The sequence below is a fragment of the Tachysurus vachellii genome, chromosome 4, assembly GCF_030014155.1.
Source record: "Tachysurus vachellii isolate PV-2020 chromosome 4, HZAU_Pvac_v1, whole genome shotgun sequence".
Classification (NCBI taxonomy): Eukaryota; Metazoa; Chordata; class Actinopteri; order Siluriformes; family Bagridae; genus Tachysurus; species Tachysurus vachellii.
In genome coordinates this window covers 16,597,507-16,618,997 of record NC_083463.1, presented here as the reverse complement: position 1 = coordinate 16,618,997, position 21,491 = coordinate 16,597,507, and the positions used below count along the sequence as shown (strand labels likewise).

Sequence of the window (21,491 nt, the reverse complement as noted above, 5' to 3'; positions counted from 1 at the left end):
TAGTGACATTTTACCATATTGTATATAGATCTTTCACTAAACTGAATTTGTTAGCCTGCCAATGAATATTTGAGTGAAGAAAAGAGTGTAGCGTCTGTATGACTAGCCTCTTTGTAGCATGAATGAAATAGTACAGATGTCACTCACTAGCCTTGCTAAAGAGATGAGGCACACAATCTTTCTTTGTCTCCATACTCCATAAAACTCCCTAATGGCACATGCCAGATGTGCTTAGTGATGCTCACTGTGTGTGTGTGTGTGTCTGTGTGTCTGTGACCAGTTTAAGTGCAATAAAACCCTCTATTATATAAAGTATAGATTATTGGTTTCCTTGATTTGAGCACTCTGCCATTTTTGTATTTTTCCAATCTCTTACTGTCATCAGTGTAAATGAAATACATGGGTATCTGTGTTCACAGGTGTTTTTGGGTCCTAATGGTGAGGTGGAAGAATATGCCATTATTCCCATTCAACGTAATGCAGCAATAAGCAGTGAGCTGACTCTCGACCAATCAGAAGAGCACCTGTACATTATGACCAGCACTATGGTAACATTTCAGAATTTGAACACAAGTTGTTGAGTATAAGCAGCTGTCTGAATATCAGACTGGTGTATATACAGGCCCAACATTGAACCTGTAATTGTGCATGCAACAGGGCATTGTTAGTTGTTCCTGAAATATAATATACTCTAACTCTCTGACCAGACTCACAACTATTTATTTCTAAATCATGATTTGCAAATCTTTTCATACCTTTTTGTAAAGCTCTCAAGTTCAGAGCAAACAGACAGGATTCAGAAGTCAAATTGATAGCAACTAGCTACATGATAAATACTAACTACTAAATGCTACAAGATAAAGTACTGAACTAAAGCAAAGTCCTAGTGATTATAATTAAGGCACAGAAACAAAGGGCAACAGTGAATGTTCTTGACCAGAGAACTACCTGCAGTTTGATGTAAGATTTATTATTATGCAGTATAATGCTGTACTACAAATCGTCCCATAGAATACAAAGTGCCTAATTTTATTTTTGGCTAATTTACAGTACATACAAACATTATTTACTATTAAATCTGAATTGGAGCACTTATCTAAATTCTACAAATGAGCATTTGCTGTCTAAAATACTGCTATTGTCATTTTAGTATTATTTCACCTGGAAACTAAAACATAACTGAGCGCATGTTTGTGTGTGAACGACAGTGTGTAATGACTATGAAAGTGTGGAAAAGGGAAATACCATGTAGGTGTGTTAATGAGTGCTTTTGCAGCTGAATAAATACATATTTCTCGAATATAGTTAGAACTGACGTGTTATTAACCTTTGAGCACTCTGTATGTTGATGTGTAAATAGCTGGAGAAAAGGCCTGTCGCTGAGTGTCACCTGTACACGGACTGTGGGTCGTGTCTCTCAGCTCGAGATCCTTACTGTGGCTGGTGTGTGCTGGAAGGGAGGTGAGCTCGCGTTTACACAGACACACAGATCCTGTCCCTAATGGAGCCATAAGCCATGTTCCAAGGATCATTCTTTGGTGTCATCTTTGAGATGTAGATCTCTGTTATGTGACGGTTATGAATTTCTTATAGTTTGTTTTTCAGCAATATTGGTGGCGAGATCACAAACTTATTCTTTACTCAAGTCTTTTGTAGCAGTATTCTAATGGGGTGTGATCCATCTTCTTATTGGCCTTATGAACAATATGAGTTATGGGTAAAGGAAAGCAGCCCTGTTCACGTTGGAGCTGTTCAGGCTTGGCATTACCATCTGTCTCTTGTATAGTTATTTACAATTGGTATTATTATGTTCAGTGGCATAGAAATACATTTCAGGGGACGTACTATACTTGTATACCAAATACTATTATGACTGTGGGATTTGTCCTTCAGCCAAGTGGATGTCGAAAAAAGTAAAGTGATGGCACAGGCTTTGGGCTGCTGATTGGGAAGTTCAAATCTTAGCATAAAAGCATCAGGTCAAGGTAATTGTAAACAAAACAGAATCACAAGTGTGCTTGATTTGGGATAGGGCAGCAGATAGGAAAACACGACCATAGGCCTAGACTAGTAAAAGGTTTTTGTGTCAGTAAACTCAGTACACACCATGGTCTTGTGTTTTAAATAATGAGTCAAGCAGACACTACATGACTGTCATTATATTAGAGTGTATGACCTCTACGTCTCTCTCTGTCTCTCAGGTGTGTTCAGCGTGGCGAGTGTGCACGTGGGAAGCAGGCTGATCAGTGGCTATGGAGTTTTGATATGGAGCAGCAGTGTCTGACTGTGCAAACCATCACACCATCAAACCTCAGCAGAGAGGAGAGCAGGACAGTACGTCCCTGACACACATGCCACTCCTCTCTATATTAGGGGTGCTGTCTGTCTAATAATACTCACTGATATTACTGTGTACATGTGGGAGTATGCATCCATGTGCGTGCAGCCCAGTGTGGGTTAAGCCTGGAATCTTGGGAGTGTAAAAATGTGCTTATTTTTGTCACAGTGAGCAATAGATGACTACTGAGGAAGTTCATGTCAGTATGACGAGGAAGAACAACAACATTAATCATTGGATTCATTTAATGACTGAGGATAAGAGCACACAGAGTTCACAAAAATTGGGAGGTGGTCATGACGGACAGAAGTAAACAGGGATGGAATGCAACAATATTTGCGATATAAGGAAATGTGTGTGCGTTTGAGCACGAAATATACCACTAGTACATTAAAAGGAAAAAAGATTGTGGTGCTTCTTAAATTTATTATTTACTCCTTTATAGTCTGTGTTTCTTTGAATAATATGCATAAGCCAAAATGACTATTTTTACACCACTCTGCTTCAGGAGAGGGCCAAACTGGACCAGTCCAGTTTATACACACACTTAATGAAATATGACATTGTGATTCTTTTTCCTACTCAGATTGCTCTATTTGTTCCTGGTCTACCAAGGCTAGAGGATGGGGAATCATATTCCTGTTTCTTTCAAGACATTTTCTCTCCTGCGACCATCACTGAAAGCGGGGTCACCTGCTCCTCACCAGAACCCCAGATAGTCCCCACTCCGTCACCTGGAGAAGGTGAGATGGTGCTGCCAAACTGACCTTATCTCCGTAACATCTCCATCTCCACTTGGTTGATCTGTATCATGGATGCATTCCTGTAGTAAATAAGGCTTGAGATTTAAAAGCTTCTCGTCTTTTAATACTGGCTTTGCTTTGGAATTACACTGACAGCATCAGTACGGTCAGACTTGACTGTTTTTTTTGTTTTGTTTTTTTTACTTTTTTTAGGTCATATTCTGTGATTAAGAATTAAAGACAGGAATTTGAAAGACGTTGTCACACACCCCTTTAAAACTTTAAAAGCATTCCTGTGGAGTAATAGTTTATTTTGAGATGTTATCTCCTGGCTGCTCATGAGAGAGAGAAAGGGAGAGAAGAGGAGGTGGGCTGGGCTGGGGTGGGGTGGGGTATCGGAGGGCTGAATAAACAGTTGGTTAACGGTGTTCAGCAATGCATTTTACAGATTTTTTCAGTCTTTATGGATTTGGATGAACTTGAAAGTTTAGACACACAGCTGCTTTCTTTTACAGCTAAAACCTGCTATAGGATAGTTATGGTATATTATGAGGCACACAGGATCTGTGAATTTCATGTCACTGACGTCTGTAGTACTACGACTCTCTGGTTTCACAGTGTCAGTTGTCATACTGTACATCTAGTTATATATAGTATATGCACATTGTATTGTGGGAGTCAGAGAGTGTGTTAGCATATGGTGGGCATGTTAGTGCTGTTCTACAATATAGTGGTTTCTCTCCCATGATTTATAATGTGTAAGATTAGATGCAGAATAAAACTGGACGTATGTGTCAACAAAGGTATCAGTGAGGTGTGTGTGTGTGTGTGCGAACGTGTGTGTGCTTACATGCAGGTTGGTCAGATGTGTTTATGTCTGGCATTCAGTGCAGATGGATCTTATTATATCTGTTTTGACTGTATGTGGAAACTCGCTCTCTCACTCTGTTTTTAAAGAATGTGGTGATCTTGGATGGAGAGCTCTGTACTTTAAATTCACTTTTGTTCATGATAAGCTTTGACAAATATTTAGAGAACCCCTTCACACATTTCTTTCTTACTTACTTTCTTTTTTTCCTTCCTTCCTTCCTTTCTTTCTTCCTTCCTTCCTTCCTTCTTTCCTTCCTTCCATCCATAAATAATCTCTCTTGTATTTTTTTTTTCCCTCCAGATTTTTTAACAGTCACTTTATCCTTACGGTTTGGTGATGTCATTGTCACTTCTTCGGAATTCACCTTCTATGATTGCAGAGTTGTCAAACATCTCTCGGGGAGTATGCCGTGAGTTTCTCACACACACACACACACACACACACACTCTCTCTCTCTCTCTCTCTCTCTCTTTTGATAATTGTTAGAAGGTGCTGTTTTGGTGGTCCTTCTCTTAAGTTCAGCAATTCCAGGCATAATTTGATGTCCTAGTTTTTTTTTCTTTGCTTTATTAGCATTGTAATTAAGACAATCAAGTCTAGCATTTATTGTTGTCTTATATTTAGCTTTGTTATTGTTGTTTTATTGCAGTTGTCATGGATGTGTGTCAAGTCGTTGGGGCTGTAACTGGTGTGTACACGAGCATGTGTGTTCCCACAAGACGCACTGTGAGCAAGGGGTCATCATTTACAACGAAAATGTGAGTCAGCCTTTCTCAAACTGGCCGTGTGTGTGTTTGTGTGTGATACAGCATTGGTGCTTATTTATGTAATTGGTAATGATGAGTTAATTGTTTAACACAATTACCTTTTTAGTCATTTCATTTCAGTTTTTAATATACATAAAAACCCAATCTATATTTTAACTCCAGACAGCATGCTTTTTACTTCAGTTATGATTCCTTTGCTTTTCATTTATATTCTTTTTATTTTGCTTGTTTTCCTTTTCTCTCTCCCTGTTTCTCTCTACTTTCAGTTCAAAGTCCCTGCACCCTCCCCTCCTCCAATTATACATGTCAAGATTTCAACTGTCACTATGAAACACGCACTTCATACCTCCATGCCACCTACTAAACCTCCAGCTACACCTCCGACTACAACCACTGCACCTACTACGACCACCACAACTCCAACCACTCAAGCTACAACTATAACTACACCACTGGCAACTACAGCCAACACACCAGCCACCACCTCCACTCCAACTACATTGCCTGCAATTCCTGAACCCACCGTTCCCCCTACCTTCCCAATGTTGCCAACCCTCCCATCCCAAATCACAACCACAACTCCCTCATTCTCTACACTGCCTGTTCTGAAGGAGCGTACCTCAGAGGAGATACTGCTAGCCTCTGAGACAGAGGAAGAAGCCCTTAGCGAAGCCAAGAGTGCTGTGATCACCATCTCCAGTCTGGATACTGGACTGGAAACCGAGCCACCAAGCATTAATGAAGCAGCCATTGACCAGATGACTTCAGAGACACCGACACAAGCTGCGGTGTTGCTGTTTTCTGAAGAAGTCACGCCACTGGGGGAACCAGTAACCGATGCTCAAGCATTGCCTAGCAGTCCACAGATTGTAGAAGAATCTCTTCCATTGGCTGAGCCTCCTACCGAAATTCAAAACATAACACAATCAGAAAGTCTTGAGTCTGTGGGAGAAGATTCTAATCCTGTCAGCTTATTGCCCACGGTGCCTGTTGTTCTACCGTCTGGTTTGCCTGTTCCCTCAGAGAGGGATGCAGAACTGGAGGTGCTTCACATTCCCCCAGAGGAAGCTGGCATGGCTGAAAATGACACAACTGCATTTTCAGCAGCAACAGTGTTGTCGGGTGATGGAGAATTAGACCACATCTCTCCTGGCTACCCTCGGCTCTTGGATGTAGATTCTGAGACAGACTACCACTATGACATGGCAAACCTACCGGTGAGTCCACATGAGTACACATTTCTCCCAGCAAGTTTACTTCCTACTGGATGCACCTCAGACATGGCAACTTATGAACCCCAAGAAATTCTGCCCATTTCATTCTTTATCAGTTCAGCTGCTTTAGTACCTTTTACTTTATTTAGCTGTTATCATCAGAGCAGCATTTCATATGTTCTTGTGTTTACAAATTGGATTGTTTGTCTGTGTGTGTATGTGTGTAAGCAGGGAGATGAGGGCTTGTTTGAGAGTTGGGGTTCATCTGCATGTCCTTGTGTTGAGAAAGTTCAGGGCTCACCACTGCTGCCTGTACAGACAGAGAGGAAGATCAATCTGTTGGCTCGCAACCTTCATCTGTATCAGGTAGAAAACTCACAGACCTTTTACATTTACATTTACAGCTTTTGGCAGACGCCCTTATCCAGAGCGACGTACTGAAGTCTTAAGTCTCTATCATTGGATACATTAACTTTGGTTCGGCTCTTAGTAACACCTACAGCCAGTCCACGTTTTTTTATTGTTTAACATGCACATCATGCAATTCACATCTGAACACATCTGAAAGTTAAACGCACAGTAAATTCACATTTCAACTCCACACTTCCATACAGCACACACTCGCACTTCATGTAATCTGTACTCTCGGACATTTATAATTGAAAGCGCTGGCACACAAGCAAGATGGCTTTGTTCTATGTTTTGTTTTAGGACCAAGACTTGGAGTATGAGTGTGTTTTGGTGATTGAGGGACAGACTGTGGTGGTGGATGCCTATGTAGAGAGAGATAGCACAAACACATCTTTGTTTGACATTACTTGTCAGCAGCACAAGGTAACACACATGCACACCTTCACACACCATTTATTTGTCTATTACCATTTAAATAACAAAATTCCTTTTAAAGGAAATACAAAATTCCAAAATATACTTTTTATATAAATCTTATCAGCCAAAGTCTCTTAGTAGGTGATTCAAGCCAAATTTTTAATCGTAGCATTAAAAGAAATAAAGCTAATTGTTTTCTTCATGGTATACATATTTTGTGGTAATGTGATCTACAATTATAACGAAGACACAAATAGAGAAAACCATTTGAAATACCAAAGATGGTAAAAGTTTGCCTGCAGTGCAAAACCAGCTCACTCTGAAAAATAAATCCACTTGTTTTGCTCAATTTGTAGAAATATTAGTTAGTATTCTGACCACTCTAGTGTGAAGCCTGTAACAACTCTTTTAAGCAGAAACATAAATCTGTTTCTACAGTATTCCTACTCAAGCTTGGTGGAGGAGTACAACGCCATGGTGTATGTGAAGAGGAGAGACACTTTTCATGTGGACAGCTTTAATGACCTCTTTGGTGAGTTGTGGTTTATTTTCAGTGAATTTCTTTCTTTGGGCCTCATGTATTTACTTTACTCTAAAAGTAGCGACTGTCTTAAATGTCACGCGTCTAATTTGTTTGGTACCAGCTATAGTTATAACGACGAAAACTTCCAGGGCTGTGGATATGATTTTGCAGCATTGGATAAGGGGGGAAGAGAAAGACAGAAGCTCTCATTGTGGTGTTTCTCACTCACCTGAATTTCCAACACAGAAGCACTGTTTTTGCAATAGTGGGAAACTAATTGTTCCAGATGAGCTCCCAGCAGCTGTGTTTTTACTTTTCACTCTGTGCATGTGTGTGATTCCCAAAGGGAAGCTGTTATTACAGGGCCACTAACAGGATCAGGCTTTGTATCAGAGTGAGTTCTGGTAAAGTGATGAGTTTATAGTACCTTGCTGTTGTGGCCTGTGGTCTGTAAGCTGCTGCCTCTAGTAGAGCTCAGAGAAGCTCATTCTAACACTACATTTTATTTAATCCATGGCCAAGTGGCCCGGATTTAACTTTTGGAGGTTTTTTGGGCTGGAAGAGAACATTCAGTTCTTTGAGGTCATTGCTTCTTCTGCCCAGGAACTTCAGATATGAAATATTGCTGCCTGAACATTCTAATTATGTAAGCTTTCTAAATCAGCCTGTTGAAAGCATGCCAACTTTTGTATTCGTAAAGAGCCCTTTATGTCTTCTCTATGTTCAACCTGTTGTCCAACGGGAGGAACTGATTGCTTTAACCATAAAAGGATTCTGTATCAAATGTAACAATAGTGTAATAGTGCTAAATAACGTTGTTGGGTTCCTTTTAAAAATTGCAATAGAACTTCATTTAAAATGCATTAGATCTACTAATACACCCAGTCCCAATTTACAACATTGATCTTTATTGTATGTTGCAGTGACTTTGTACAACTGTTCGGTGGGCCGTTCTGACTGCAGCCGGTGTCACACAGCAGATCAGAAGTACGACTGTGTGTGGTGTGGTGAGGTTCAGTCAAGCTGTGTGCACAAAGAGGCCTGCTTAAATACGAGGGTTAAATACACATGTCCTGCTCCTGTCATTCATTTTGTAAGTTATTTAGAAATCATTCTGACACCATATAGTAATGCATTCATGTACAGTATACACGTTGCATTAAGAGTCATTAAACACGACCTTTGTGCGGACTATGTGTTTAGATCGAGCCTCTAACAGGCCTTAAAGAGGGAGGTACCACTCTCACCATCAGCGGTTCCAACTTGGGCCAGAAAGCTCAGGACATCTTACAGTCAGTCAGTGTGGCTGGCATTTCCTGTTCAGTCAGACCAGAACTGTATGAGATATCATCCAGGTAATGACTCAGACAACACACACTGCCGACATATACATTCCAGTTCTATTTTTCCCTACTCACATGTCTTTGTTTTCTTTTCTGTAGAATTGTGTGTGTAACAGGAGAGAGCAAAGAGGAGAAGTCAGGTTATGTCTCAGTAGAAGTGTCTGGTGCAGGGCACAAAGGTCTCTCTATTCAAACTTTCAGCTACCAGGTAAGTCACAGGCCTTAGCAGCTGTTCAATGTGTACTGTATCGTGTATAGAATAATAAAACACTATTCTCTGTGTGTGCACAGGAACCAATTCTTGAAGGGGTGAATCCCCAGAGAGGACCCCAGGCAGGGGGGACCTCTCTCACCATCACGGGCAAAAAATTACTGACTGGCAGAGGCAGTGACATCAGTGTGCTGCTGGGCAGTGTCCCCTGTGTAATGTAAGTGATGCACACACACGCACACACTATAAAAATATATGGTCCTTATAATTCAAACAAACAAGTTAGCTTAGTAAATGCATTTTTAATAGTTTAATGATGTTTTGATGATTATAATCTCTGTGTTTACATTTTACATTTACAATGTTTGGTCAACAACTAGTATCTACTGAAACATCCTGCTTGTAATTAATCCAGGTTCTAGAAATACTGTTAAGCTAAAATGCGCTTGGAGAGGAGAAAAAAAAGCTTGTTTACAAAAAATTAAGGCTCGTTTTATTGTTCATCGAAGTGAACAATAACAATATGAGGCATCGAAAATGTATCGCACTTTACATTTTAATTTCTTCAAATGTTAATATGCATCATAGAAACACCGATTCATCTTCCCATTGTTTTTATGCACATATTCTGAACTAGAATTGAGAAATGACCAAATTTGTTAAAATGTCCCCAATAAAACTGATAAACTGATTGATTCATTTAATGACTTTGGATCTTCAGTGCTGTTAACTCCGTGTTTGTCAGGTGATTCAGCAGTAATCATGACTGGCCTAATGACTACCCATTGCAGATATCAGAGCGAAGTCATGTTGCTGTGGGATTATTAAATAATATAACCTTCTTTAAAAAAAATCTCTCTCTCTAGGTTTGAAAATGTGCAGGAAGGCAGGATCGAGTGTGTCACAGGCGCTAGCAACCAGACTGGAGATCACATAGTAACTGTGCGCTATGGCAACCTTGAGCGCTATCTCAATGACATCCGCTTTCACTACACCCCAAATCCTAACATAACACTTGCTACCCCTTCGAAAAGCTTCATCAGGTGCGTGCTTTATGTATATTATTCACATTTATAACTCATTTATACCACAAAGCTCTATCTGATTTTCTCGAACCTTCCTGTTTCAGCGGCGGTCGCGTGATCAGTGTGGATGGACATAACTTGGACGTAGTCCAGGAGCCACGCATCCGAGTGACCATGACCAGGAAAAGAGGTAGCAGACAGAGAAGAAGGAGAAACGGAGGGAGCATTAAAGCTAAGGGCAGTGGTTTACTGTTGAGACACAAGAGGATCATTCCTGAAGTAGACATTGCAGAAAACACTGGAAAATATGTGAGTAAAGGCTAATCTATTATACTACAGCATTTACAGAAATTGTGTAGGGTTGGTTCAGGTTTATATTTTCCTTTGTGTAGTATAAATACGACGAAATAAGAATTTATCATATATGCATGTACATTAAGGAATATCCTGTAAGCACTTGATTCTGGATCTGTTTTAACAAGTTTAGCATTAATTATGTCTCAGCATTACATTACCTAAATAATATGCACTCCCCTTCCCTTGTTCTCTCTCTGTCTCTCTCAGTTTGATGAACGGTGTGAGGTGAACTCTTCCTCTCGACTGCTGTGTCGTAGCCCTGGTGTGAGCTCTGAGATGTTAGAATCTGATGTGCTGGTGGAGTTTCTTCTGGATAACTTGCGCTTCAACTTTAACTCATTCAGCAAAATGCCTTTTACCTATGAACCAAACCCAACCCTCACTAATCTCAACCACCTTGACCCCAATGAGCCCTACCTCTACAAACCTGGTTCAGTCATATCAGTAGAGGTCAGTGGTCAATTTCTTTCCTCTAGTCTATGTTCATTTTTTACCATGCACTTGGACCTTTTGTTTCACTTCAATGTTTTGTGGCACTCACTCACACTCACTCTCTCTCTCTCTCTCTCTCTCTCTCTCTCTCTCTCTTTCTTTCTCTACCCTCCTCTCACTACCCTCCTCTCACTTTAGGGACAGAATCTAGACCTAGCAATGTCTAAAGATGAGGTGGTGGCTCTTATTGGTGAGGGCATATGTACAGTTAAAACTCTGACAAAAAACCATCTGTATTGTGAACCACCTGCCCAGCAGCCCTCCCCCTCCTACAGCCACGGACGCAAGAGAGAAGGAGCCGATGCTCTCCCAGAGTTCACAGTGAGTAAAACCTCATAATATTTGAAAAGCATCTTACAAAAGTTGAATAATCTCTGATATTGGTATAAAATATAACTGATATGCTTTTAGACCTTTAAGATTGACATGCTGAAAGTAAGTGATGCTTAAAAGAAGTGTGTGTGTGTGTGTGTGTGTGTGTGTGTGTGTGTGTGTGTGTGTGTTGCTCTAGGTACAGATGGGGAATCTGAACTTTTCTCTGGGAAGGGTGCAGTATGACACCCTCAGTCAGTCCACCTTTCCTTTGGAGGCACAGATAGGGGTTGGAGCAGTGGCTTCTCTTGTCGTTCTTATTGTTGTGATCATTGTTCTCATTTACAGGTGAGTTTCGGGGTCCTGATTTGTCCACATATGTGTGTGTGATTTGTCAGTACATAGTGTAAAGTGTATAATTTTATTAATTAACACAGTCTCCTGTTAATACGGTTATGGGTTATATAGGGTTATACAACAGTTCTTACACATCTGGAGCCTATTCTGTATTAGTCATTATACCAGGGACTGTTGTTTTAGAGTAGCCTGTGTTCTTATCACTGGTGTGAACTTAATCTATGTTCTTAAATTACTGTTTCTCTCTTCTTTTTTTAACCTTTCTCTCTCTGTCCTCTGTCTATCTAAGGAGGAAGAGTAAGCAGGCTTTGAGAGATTACAAGAAAGTTCAAATTCAGCTGGAGAATCTAGAGACGAGTGTGAGAGACCGGTGCAAGAAAGAGTTTACAGGTAAAACAAAAACAAGAGCAGGAGTTTTAAAAAGTTGCTTTAAACATATCAATTGGGAAATCTGTTCCCATTATTTTTCAAACAAGCACTTTTAATCCTAATCCTTGCCATGTGGATTGTTGTGAAAAATATACTTGCTCCAAGATTGTGTTCATTATTTTGTAATGTTGGAAGGATTAATTTTCCCTGACGGTAATAAATAGTCTAGAACCATCAGCTTAAAAAAATCTTACACTTGGTATTTTGACCTTTGATGTTTATTGCAGACTTGATGACTGAAATGATGGACATGTCAAGTGATATGGTGGTATCCGGGATTCCGTTTCTGGATTACAAGATGTACGCTGAGCGCATCTTTTTCCCGGGTCATCGGGAGTCGCCACTGCGCAGGGACCTGGATGTACAGGACTGTAGACGGGCCACAGTGGAGCAGGGTCTTGTCCAACTTTCCAACCTGCTCAACAGCAAACTCTTCCTCACCAAGGTATATGATCTCATAACTGACCTCTAAAAAAAAACTCAGATATTTTTAAATTAATTATGAACGTATTTCATAATTTTCTATAGATAACATTTTCTAACCAGAATTTGCTTTATTATTACCAAATTCAGCTTATACTTCTTTAACTATAACCCTATACTTCTTAAATATTAGCATGTAGTTTCTTATCTAGAAGCATATTATTACTCACTATCTTTAGTGAAACTGAGAGGCATGTAGATACAAGCCTATGAAATGTTGCTCTTTACAGTCTTAGAGGTATTTTGAATTTTTCCTTTTCCTTACTGCTGTGTACTTAAAGTTTTTCCCAGTCTAATCATCTCTTCTTTCTTGAATCATCAGTTTATCCACACTCTGGAGAGCCAGAGGACTTTCTCTCCCAGAGACCGAGCTTACGTGGCCTCTCTGCTCACTGTAGCCCTACATGGCAAGCTGGAGTACTTCACTGATATACTGAAAACATTGCTTAATGACCTGGTGGAGCAGTATGTTGCCAAGAACCCCAAACTCATGCTTCGAAGGTAAGTAAATTGGAAAGACTGGAAAATGGGAGAGTTGAAGACTGAAGATATTTTCTGTGCTGTTGATACATCATCTTACATCTTTTCACACTTTACAGAACAGAGACTGTTGTGGAGAAGCTCCTGACCAACTGGATGTCGATATGCCTTTACTCTTTCCTGAGGGTGAGTCTCAAAATGAATAGCATTTCTTTGGAGTTAATCTGAATTTTCATTTTCATAGTTAACATAAGAAAGTATCATTTTTGGGAGTATTTGATTAGTGTTTAATGCATGCAGAATTCACTGAACAATTGTCTCTTGTGAAAATTTTCAGATGTTAATGTGTGAATGTAAAAGATTGAAATAATCTTTTAACCCTTTGTTCATAAGGACTCGGCAGGCGAGTGTTTGTACATGCTTTTTAGAGCCATAAAGCACCAGGTGGACAAAGGGCCTGTGGACGCAGTGACTGGCAAAGCCAAATACACCCTTAATGACAGCCGACTACTCCGAGAGGATTTGGAGTATCACACGCTGGTTAGGAGTCACTTTTTGATGTTGTTGTTGTTGTTGTTGTTGTTGTTGTTGTTGTTTTAAATCTCTATACACTTTTTAGTTAAAAAAAAAAAGAAAATAGTGTTGACCCTATGTAACAGCTAGCTTTATTATTTTTTATTTAAGCAGGGCTTGTGGCACTGCCGAACAGCAACCATGTGTTAATTTAAGCTTCGAGTATAGGCTGTCTCATATATAGACAGAAATCGTTTCTTATTTTTAATTATCCTTTCTTACTTGTGACATTTTACTGAACCCTAAATGACTACCATTACTTGTGCCTTCTACATAAGGCATAATATATTGTTGCTTTAGTTTGTTTTTATGTTATCTGATAATTTGCGACTATTTGTGACTATTTACAATCCCCTGTGTCCCCATGCGTTTAACACCACTGGAGATTAATTGAAAATTTACTGTTTATTTTTTTCCTGTCTAGACTCTGAATGTTCAGATGGAGGGAGTAGGAATGAATGAGACTCAGCCAGTAGCAGCTAAAGTACTAGACTGTGACACTATAACCCAAGTCAAAGAGAAGATTCTAGACCAGGTCTTTAAGGGAACCTCATACTCCCATAGACCTCACACAGACTCCCTGGATTTGGGTAAGGACAGTCTCTTTTTGCCCTGTGTTAAATCTACATTTTGTACGTACTCCTGAATTCATTTATTTAGATACAGTCTGCTATTCTTCCTTTACTTCTGAAACCTTTTGTAATAGTTTGTGTGTATTGGTGGCATTGCGTTTGCAGAATGGCGTTCAGGTGTTGCAGGTCACCTCATTCTCTCAGATGAAGATTTAACATCTGTGGTACAGGGCAACTGGAAACGCCTCAATACAATTCAGCATTACAAGGTGCACGTAATGTCATTGGTCTATACACTACAATACACTATACACTAGTAGTCAGTACTACTACAAACTGTATTTACAAAGCTTATTTCTTTTATCTAACAAGCTTTTTTTAAATCTTGTTTTATTTTCAATCATTTCTCACTTCTCAGGTCCCTGATGGAGCTACAGTTGCGCTGGTGCCACGACATAGCAAACACATCCATCATGACAACCATGACTATGTGGCAGGAGAGAGTGAGTACACACAAGATTTCACAGTGACAGGATGCCAGTCAATGTTTTCATGAATACATCCTTCAGAGCTACAGTTCTTATCCCTGCAGTAAATGACAAGGCACAAAAATCGAGCAATTGAATAGAAATGGCCTCAGTTTTTTTTTTTTCACAATTTGAAAAAAGAACAACAACAATCAGACAAAAAAGGTCTTTGGCTGTAAATTGCCTAGACCACAAAGTGCGGGTTATTTTACACTTATGTTTGATCCATATGTATTTCAGCCAGGTTTCCCTTCGCCTAAATAGTATAGTAGCTTCCAACTACCCTTTTGCTCTGGCTTTTGTCTGGATAATGTGCTTCAATAAGCAGAAGTAACCAACGTACCTAAAATAAGGAAATTATGGCTTGTATTTTTAGGAATGTTTTCCTCCAATCTATAATTCGAGTCTGGATGGGAGATTTCTCATGCATGTTTCCCTCCTCAGAGACGCCAATGCTGGAGGATGCGGATGAAGGCGGAGTCAGACTGTGGCATCTTGTAAAAGCCAGTGAGGAACCTGAACTGCCCAAACACAGAAGAGGCAGTTTGCGAGAGAGAGAGAGGGCCAAGGCCATACCGGAGATCTACCTCACACGACTGCTCTCCATGAAGGTATTACCCACTTTTACCTACTTAGATTCTCTGTGATAAGACAGCTATGTGTACTGTATGTGAGACAGTGGTGGACTACTAGCTGCTGGAACTGTCTGGAACTAATGTTGTCACTTGCGGTCCGTAGGGCACGCTGCAGAAGTTTGTTGATGATCTATTCACTGTGATTCTGAGCACAAGTCGGCCCGTTCCCCTCGCTGTGAAATACTTCTTTGACCTGCTGGATGATCAGGCAACACATCACGGCATCTCAGACCCAGAAACAATACATATATGGAAAACAAACAGGTACTAACTTGACAGTCACCGCATGGACTTCGAAATATTTAGAATAGAATAGATGCATGCATGAAGTTATGTACAATTAAACAGACTCTATTTTGGACACTTTGCAAGACTATTAGAGTTACAGTCATACTGGGGAAGAAATGTGACATCCCTTATTCCCTTCAGTATTCCAACTTGTTTTACACGCTTTTAAAAGGACTGTATTTTCTAGATCACACTAGAGATACACTCAGTGTCCTCAGACCATGGTTAACACAGACTAGTAATATTATACAATCATTCTTAATGGCTGGTGAACTATTTAAACATGCAATTTACATTTCATAGAATGGACATTCAAACTAGGAAATCCAGTTTTGTTCTGAGGTGACATGAAGACGCAAGAGTAACTTAAAATGATGAGAACCTTGAGAATTGTGTTTGTTTCCCGAAGACAAAACACAGAGTTATTTTTTGTTCTCAAACTTATGTTTAGATGATCAAAGCATATTTCTCAGACTACTTTGAGAGCCGAGAGTACAAACAGTGGGATTAACTGTGGGAAGTGGCAGAAAAGGGATTACAAAACAATCCTGCACACAAATCTACTACAGTTTAAAACACACTGATGATGTGATAATAACAATCTTGTGTCCTCTGCATGCTCAGTCTGCCTCTGCGCTTCTGGATCAACATTGTGAAGAACCCTCAGTTCCTCTTTGACGTGCAGGCATCTGACAATGTGGACGCTGTCCTGTCTGTCATCGCTCAGACCTTCATGGATTCCTGCACCATTGCTGACCACAAACTGGGCAGGGTGAGGCGGAAACCTACTGCCGAGTCCAAAGTTATTCGTACTCTTGATAAAGATTGATAAAGCTGGTTATTAAAAACCATCTGTGTGGTTAATTAACTTTGTTTCCTGTGTATGAGAGAAATCAATTTAATTATTAAAAAAAACATTTATCACAGTTATTGGCGCCCCTGCATTTAATTCTTTGTGCAATAGTCTTCACATATAATTTTTGATGAGTGCTGGAGAATGCAGAAAATCTGTGATCACTCTTCAGTCCAGAATCTCTCCAGATACTTCAGGTCTTCTTCCACTGTATATACTGCACTGACTCTCCTTTGCCATGCACTCCACTAGTATATTTGGCCTCTACTATCTTCTGTTAGTCTCTAGACATAATCTTTGGAGAGCTGTTTAGATCACTAACCATCCCGCTTGTGATGCCTGTGTATAATACACTTGTGTTCTGTTTCAGGCAGGTTTATTACAGCTGTGTTCTTCTCAAAATGGATATTGCCATTTTTATAGCCATTGTTAATATACAGTATATATATTTATACCTCTGCGAACTTAGAAGTCATGGATAACCAGTTAAGAGTTCCTAAACACTCTGGTGTTTTGTCTTCTGCAGGACTCCCCCATCAACAAGCTGCTGTATGCCAGAGACATTCCCCGTTATAAGCAGATGGTGGAGAGGTATGAGAGATAAACATGCTTTTACATGTTCTTCCAATGTGAAAATATTCAAAAGTATTTTGAATCAGACGTTTGCTTTAAAGTCCTAAACTGAAACAAATAACTGTTTGAGTTTATATTGACTTTAATATGAAATATTTCAGGTACTATGCTGACATCAGGCAGACGATCCCAGCTAGTGATCAGGAGATGAACTCCGCCTTAGCTGAACACTCCAGGGTACATGGAATCCTTTACCTCATAAAACTTCATTTCATATAACTTCAAATTGAGATGTTCTGCTTCCTGTAGTGTATGTGAAGACATGAGTTGCCTGACCTCCCTGTCTTTCTGCCTAGACTTACTCAGGAGAGCTAAATTACCTAGTGGCCCTGCATGAGCTGTACAAGTATATCAACAAATATTATGACCAGGTAAGTTGATGATTAGGCATTGACAGTATGGACAGTAGGTGAAGTAGTGAGAGAAGGATTCATTAATGTACCTTCTGTATGTGTTTCAGATCATCACCGCCTTAGAAGAGGACACCACGGCTCAGAAGATGCAGCTCGGTTATCGTCTTCAACAGATCGCAGCTGCGGTGGAAAACAAAGTGACAGACTTGTAAATAAGAGATCAGAATGAGATGACTGACAGGAGGGGAAAGAAACAAGAAGAAGATGAAAAACAGGGGTTGCACTGAAGAATGGACCTACTGTATGTATTTGACTGCAGAGTTGTGTAGAAGCAGCGAATGAGAACCACAGCACTGTGGCGTTGATATAAATGATGGAGTAAACACACTGCCACTTTACATGGGAAAAGAGGACTCACTGTGTGATGGGACTACATGGTTTCTGTCATTATCTGAGGGATTAGTAAATTGGAGTCTCTTCAACATTCTCTGAATGATGGGACAGTTTCAGGAGGAAGTTCTCTCTCAGTCCTTCTGGAGAAATCAAAGAGGACACGTACCCACGCAGTGGGGAGTGTGTGTAAAGTGACTGCAAGAAGAGCAGCCATGTTGTCCGTCTCCTCCACGACTCAATCAGGTGACTACTGCAGTTTTGTTTTTTTTAACACAGATCAGCTGCAGACTCTCCAGTTCATGCCACATGCGGCATTCAAAATCAATACTCACTGACATGGGCTCAAGTTCATACGGTTCTGTTCCATGTAGACAAACATTTCAAGAGGATTAATATGACACATGTCAAAGTAGAGACAAGGCTTCAGAAGGCATGAATTGTACAGGTCAAAAAACGAAATCTGTGCCTCACAGAACTTTCGCTTCTTCCTGCCGTTCTCTACCTCTTCATATGTTTCTCGTTCCGATTCTCTCTACTTCATTCTTTCTGTGTGTTTTATCAGTATGCAGACTCTCTCCATCCGTGCAGCAGTTACTGTGTGTATGAACTAATATAATGAAGTCATTGGCTTTTTCTGTTGTCATTTTATTTTTCCTGCTTATTGCCACTGACAGGGTGTGACAGAGTGAACGTTCCTGATGTAAAACATCAATGCAGTATCTAGTCATTTTAGATGATTATTTATTTAATATTAGCACATGTAACATGCATGTTCCACTTCTTCTCAAATCGTCTGTGTCATCCGTCCAAGTCATTAAAAGGAGCTCTGATACTGAAAGAAACATACAAACAAAAGAACTGTTAGTCATCTCTAATCTAGCACTAGAATGCATTTCAACATATTGTCTGTTGTATTAATGTATTGTCTGTGTTTGGCACTAAAGAGATAGCTGGTGATTGTCCCTCACGTTTTAATTCATTTATTATTGTTTCTTTTTTTTTGTATAAGAATCACTGGAAGGGCAGTAAGCAGGAATATGACTCTGTAAATGTGTAAGGTGTAATGACTGAATTTGGAAAAAGTTATCGGTTCTGCTCTAAACATTCCTTTTATGTGGCCTGAGAGAAACTGATGTTCTAATCAATAACCATTGAAAAGTATTGTGTGTGTGTGTGTGTGTGTGGGTGGGTTTGAGAGCCAGCTTCAGTTCCTACTACATTGTGGAGTCAATATTTTTGTTATACTACATTGCCTTCAGCGTATCATTATCAGCAAATGGATTAATGAGTAGCCGTTTTAATTTTAGTTGTTTTTTTATTTTTATTTTATTTTTGTTGTTTTTAACAAAAGGTTATTAGCATCCATCCTGAAACAGACATATTGAAAGGGAGAGAAAACTTTAAATCAACACAGTTAACTTGAAAGGAGGCGAATATGCAGAAAGATGGAACTAGTGATGCATAAAGGATTTAATGGTACATTAAATGTAAGACACATGGACCACACGTGGAATTAGCTGTGCGAACAGATGTAATTGTTTAAGATTAAAATATGTGCAGAAGTTTCAGAAGGAAGTATAAAGTTATAACTATTATTAGGTTATATAAATTATGTGTAGATTAGAGCAGGCTCTTTAAGTTTGAAAATATGTTGTTAATAGCATCATGCATAATGATTGTGTTTCAGCTGTAGCTTCTTACCAACAGTATGTGAAAATTTTTACAAATTATATGGAGATTTAATAAAAATATTCTAAAAGATGTGGACTATGAATTTCTGATCTGACCCCATTAATATCACTTCTGTAATGTGTATCCTCTCTAGACTAAACAGTACAATATTTAAACAACACTTTCATTTTTTTTATTTGTTTTTCCCATTTCTGCTGCTATACTGTTGTAGGACATGGAAATACCCTCGAATTATAATAACCCGTCTCTGTGGTAAGCAGCTTGTTATGGCTCCTTAGCTAATCTGTTGTGTTGTATGTTTAGGCCAATTTATTATTTCCATCATAGATCATTTTACATGTGAAAAGTATAGAGTTGTGTTAAAAACCTGCATTCAGATTTGCTGTGAAAGGTTAGTGAAAGGTAAGTGAGCACTTTTAGGATGGTTGAAAAAAACATGCTTTGAAACATGTTAATGTTCCTGAGCTCTGTTTGCTCTAACAAATTGTCAAATGACTCAAGACATCCTGTGCTAATAAAACAAAATCTACCCTATATGGCTGGTATGTGGACACCTGATCATCAGACCCACTGTTTTAACTGTTTATAATGACCCCCCCTCGTCTGGAAAGGCTTTCTGCTAGACTGGGTGTGTTAAGCATGGCTGTGGCTGAACATTTTGAGGACAACAATCTCCTCATCAAAATTTGTCAGACTGTATATTTATAATCACACCCTCCAGTGTCACCCATATGAGGATGGGTTTCCCTTTGAGTCTGGTTCCTCTCAAGGTTTCTTCCTTTACCATCTAAGGGAGTTTTTCCTCCCCTCCACCTCAGACTTGCTCACTGGGGATAAAAAACAAATACATTCAAATATATATCTAATATTAATCTTGAATTTTTGTATTCTATTAATATTTATATTAATCTTTATATGAACCTTTTGTTTTATGTTTATGTTCCGTAAAGCTTCTTTGAGACTATGTCAGTTGTTAAAAAGCGCTATACAAATAAGCTTGAAACCTGGAACCTCCTATTCATTATGCACTGCTTTATCTGTGACTGAATTATTTCATGGCTTTTGACAAACAGCCCGTGTCTGTCTATTAATTTTCAATAACTACACTCTGCAGAAGTGACATCTTTATATCCAACCCTGGCTGTGTGCATTGAACTTATACACGTCACTATACATACACTATTTTGAACAGATTTATTCCCCATTTGCTGTTATAATAACCTTTGTGCTTCTGGGGAGGCTTTCCACAAGATTTTGGAGTGTAGCTGTGGGGACTTTTATTCATTCTGCAAACAGGTGAATTATTGAGGTCTGGTGAGATCTGGGGCTCAGCAGGCTTTCTAGTTGATCCATTAGGTATTCAGTGTGTTTGAGGTCAGGACTCTGTGCAGGACACTTGAATTCTTCTACTACAATCTTTGGGAAAACATGTCATGTCAGAACGTGTTTATACGCCTTAGCTCCTGTAGGAGTCTTGTAGCAACAGTTTGGGAAAGAGCCACACGTGGGTGTGTTGGTCACGTGTCCACATACATTGGCCCAAAATACTTTTTTTTTTTTAAGCGTTAATTAGGAAATGGGTGCCTGTGCTTAGGCCAGTTGGATGAGATGGAACAAATCGAGAGAACAGCAGCAATCAACCGTGTGAGAATCTAATGCCGCCTTTTCCTTGTGTTTATGGCGTTCTCGTTGCGCCCCCTGGTGCCAGTTTGCGGTACTGCGCCTACATGGTGTTCGGGTAAAGAGAGATTACGTCACCGGCCACAGATGAACATGGCATAAGGATTTCATTCAGTTTTATTTGTATAGAACAATATACATTGTCACAAAACACTAATAAGCACGTCAGCGACCCCAAACCCACTGAAACAAAACCATGATTTAACTTTTGAATTCAGCCACTTTTAGGCTTATAATCAGCAGCATGTTGAGAGAACTTTTGGTGACGCTCCGTTACAGTGACGTGACCGGTCACGTGACTGGGAAGCTTCGTTACAGTCACGTGACTGGGAAGTTTCGTTACAGTCATATGCCTCCCATCATTAAATACACAAAAAAGTCGGTTAAATAAAAAAAAAGCCAAAATATCACTTTTAAATAATGTTTACTATAGGTTAAATAATAATAAAAAAACACATTTGGGTCTCTGGACGGAAAATAAAGAAAAAAGAAAAATAAAAAATAAAAACTCTCAGCGGT

General features: G+C 39.5%; 1 protein-coding gene across 4 annotated transcripts in view; it reads left to right on the top strand.

Annotated features, from left to right (window-relative positions):
- plxnb1b (plexin b1b) overlaps positions 1–17,843 on the top strand; it is a 62,995-nt gene extending 45,152 nt beyond the window's left edge. For 3 of the 4 annotated variants that reach the window (XM_060868050.1, XM_060868049.1, XM_060868052.1), the window contains 34 exons: positions 420–548; positions 1,361–1,461; positions 2,202–2,334; positions 2,925–3,081; positions 4,253–4,361; positions 4,602–4,710; positions 4,986–5,936; positions 6,162–6,299; positions 6,645–6,767; positions 7,200–7,293; positions 8,208–8,377; positions 8,488–8,639; positions 8,727–8,835; positions 8,919–9,055; positions 9,705–9,881; positions 9,968–10,172; positions 10,428–10,670; positions 10,851–11,033; positions 11,224–11,372; positions 11,671–11,771; positions 12,038–12,255; positions 12,616–12,794; positions 12,893–12,959; positions 13,167–13,313; positions 13,771–13,936; positions 14,084–14,187; positions 14,337–14,421; positions 14,890–15,056; positions 15,184–15,344; positions 15,993–16,140; positions 16,748–16,812; positions 16,956–17,031; positions 17,151–17,225; positions 17,315–17,843. In XM_060868050.1, the coding sequence (XP_060724033.1) occupies positions 420–548; positions 1,361–1,461; positions 2,202–2,334; positions 2,925–3,081; positions 4,253–4,361; positions 4,602–4,710; positions 4,986–5,936; positions 6,162–6,299; positions 6,645–6,767; positions 7,200–7,293; positions 8,208–8,377; positions 8,488–8,639; positions 8,727–8,835; positions 8,919–9,055; positions 9,705–9,881; positions 9,968–10,172; positions 10,428–10,670; positions 10,851–11,033; positions 11,224–11,372; positions 11,671–11,771; positions 12,038–12,255; positions 12,616–12,794; positions 12,893–12,959; positions 13,167–13,313; positions 13,771–13,936; positions 14,084–14,187; positions 14,337–14,421; positions 14,890–15,056; positions 15,184–15,344; positions 15,993–16,140; positions 16,748–16,812; positions 16,956–17,031; positions 17,151–17,225; positions 17,315–17,419 (5,433 nt within the window). In that variant the 3' untranslated portion in view covers positions 17,420–17,843. The remainder of the gene's footprint in view (positions 1–419; positions 549–1,360; positions 1,462–2,201; positions 2,335–2,924; positions 3,082–4,252; positions 4,362–4,601; positions 4,711–4,985; positions 5,937–6,161; positions 6,300–6,644; positions 6,768–7,199; positions 7,294–8,207; positions 8,378–8,487; positions 8,640–8,726; positions 8,836–8,918; positions 9,056–9,704; positions 9,882–9,967; positions 10,173–10,427; positions 10,671–10,850; positions 11,034–11,223; positions 11,373–11,670; positions 11,772–12,037; positions 12,256–12,615; positions 12,795–12,892; positions 12,960–13,166; positions 13,314–13,770; positions 13,937–14,083; positions 14,188–14,336; positions 14,422–14,889; positions 15,057–15,183; positions 15,345–15,992; positions 16,141–16,747; positions 16,813–16,955; positions 17,032–17,150; positions 17,226–17,314) is intronic. The other variant, XM_060868053.1, reaches the window with a different exon arrangement.
- Positions 17,844–21,491: the final 3,648 nt, after the last annotated feature.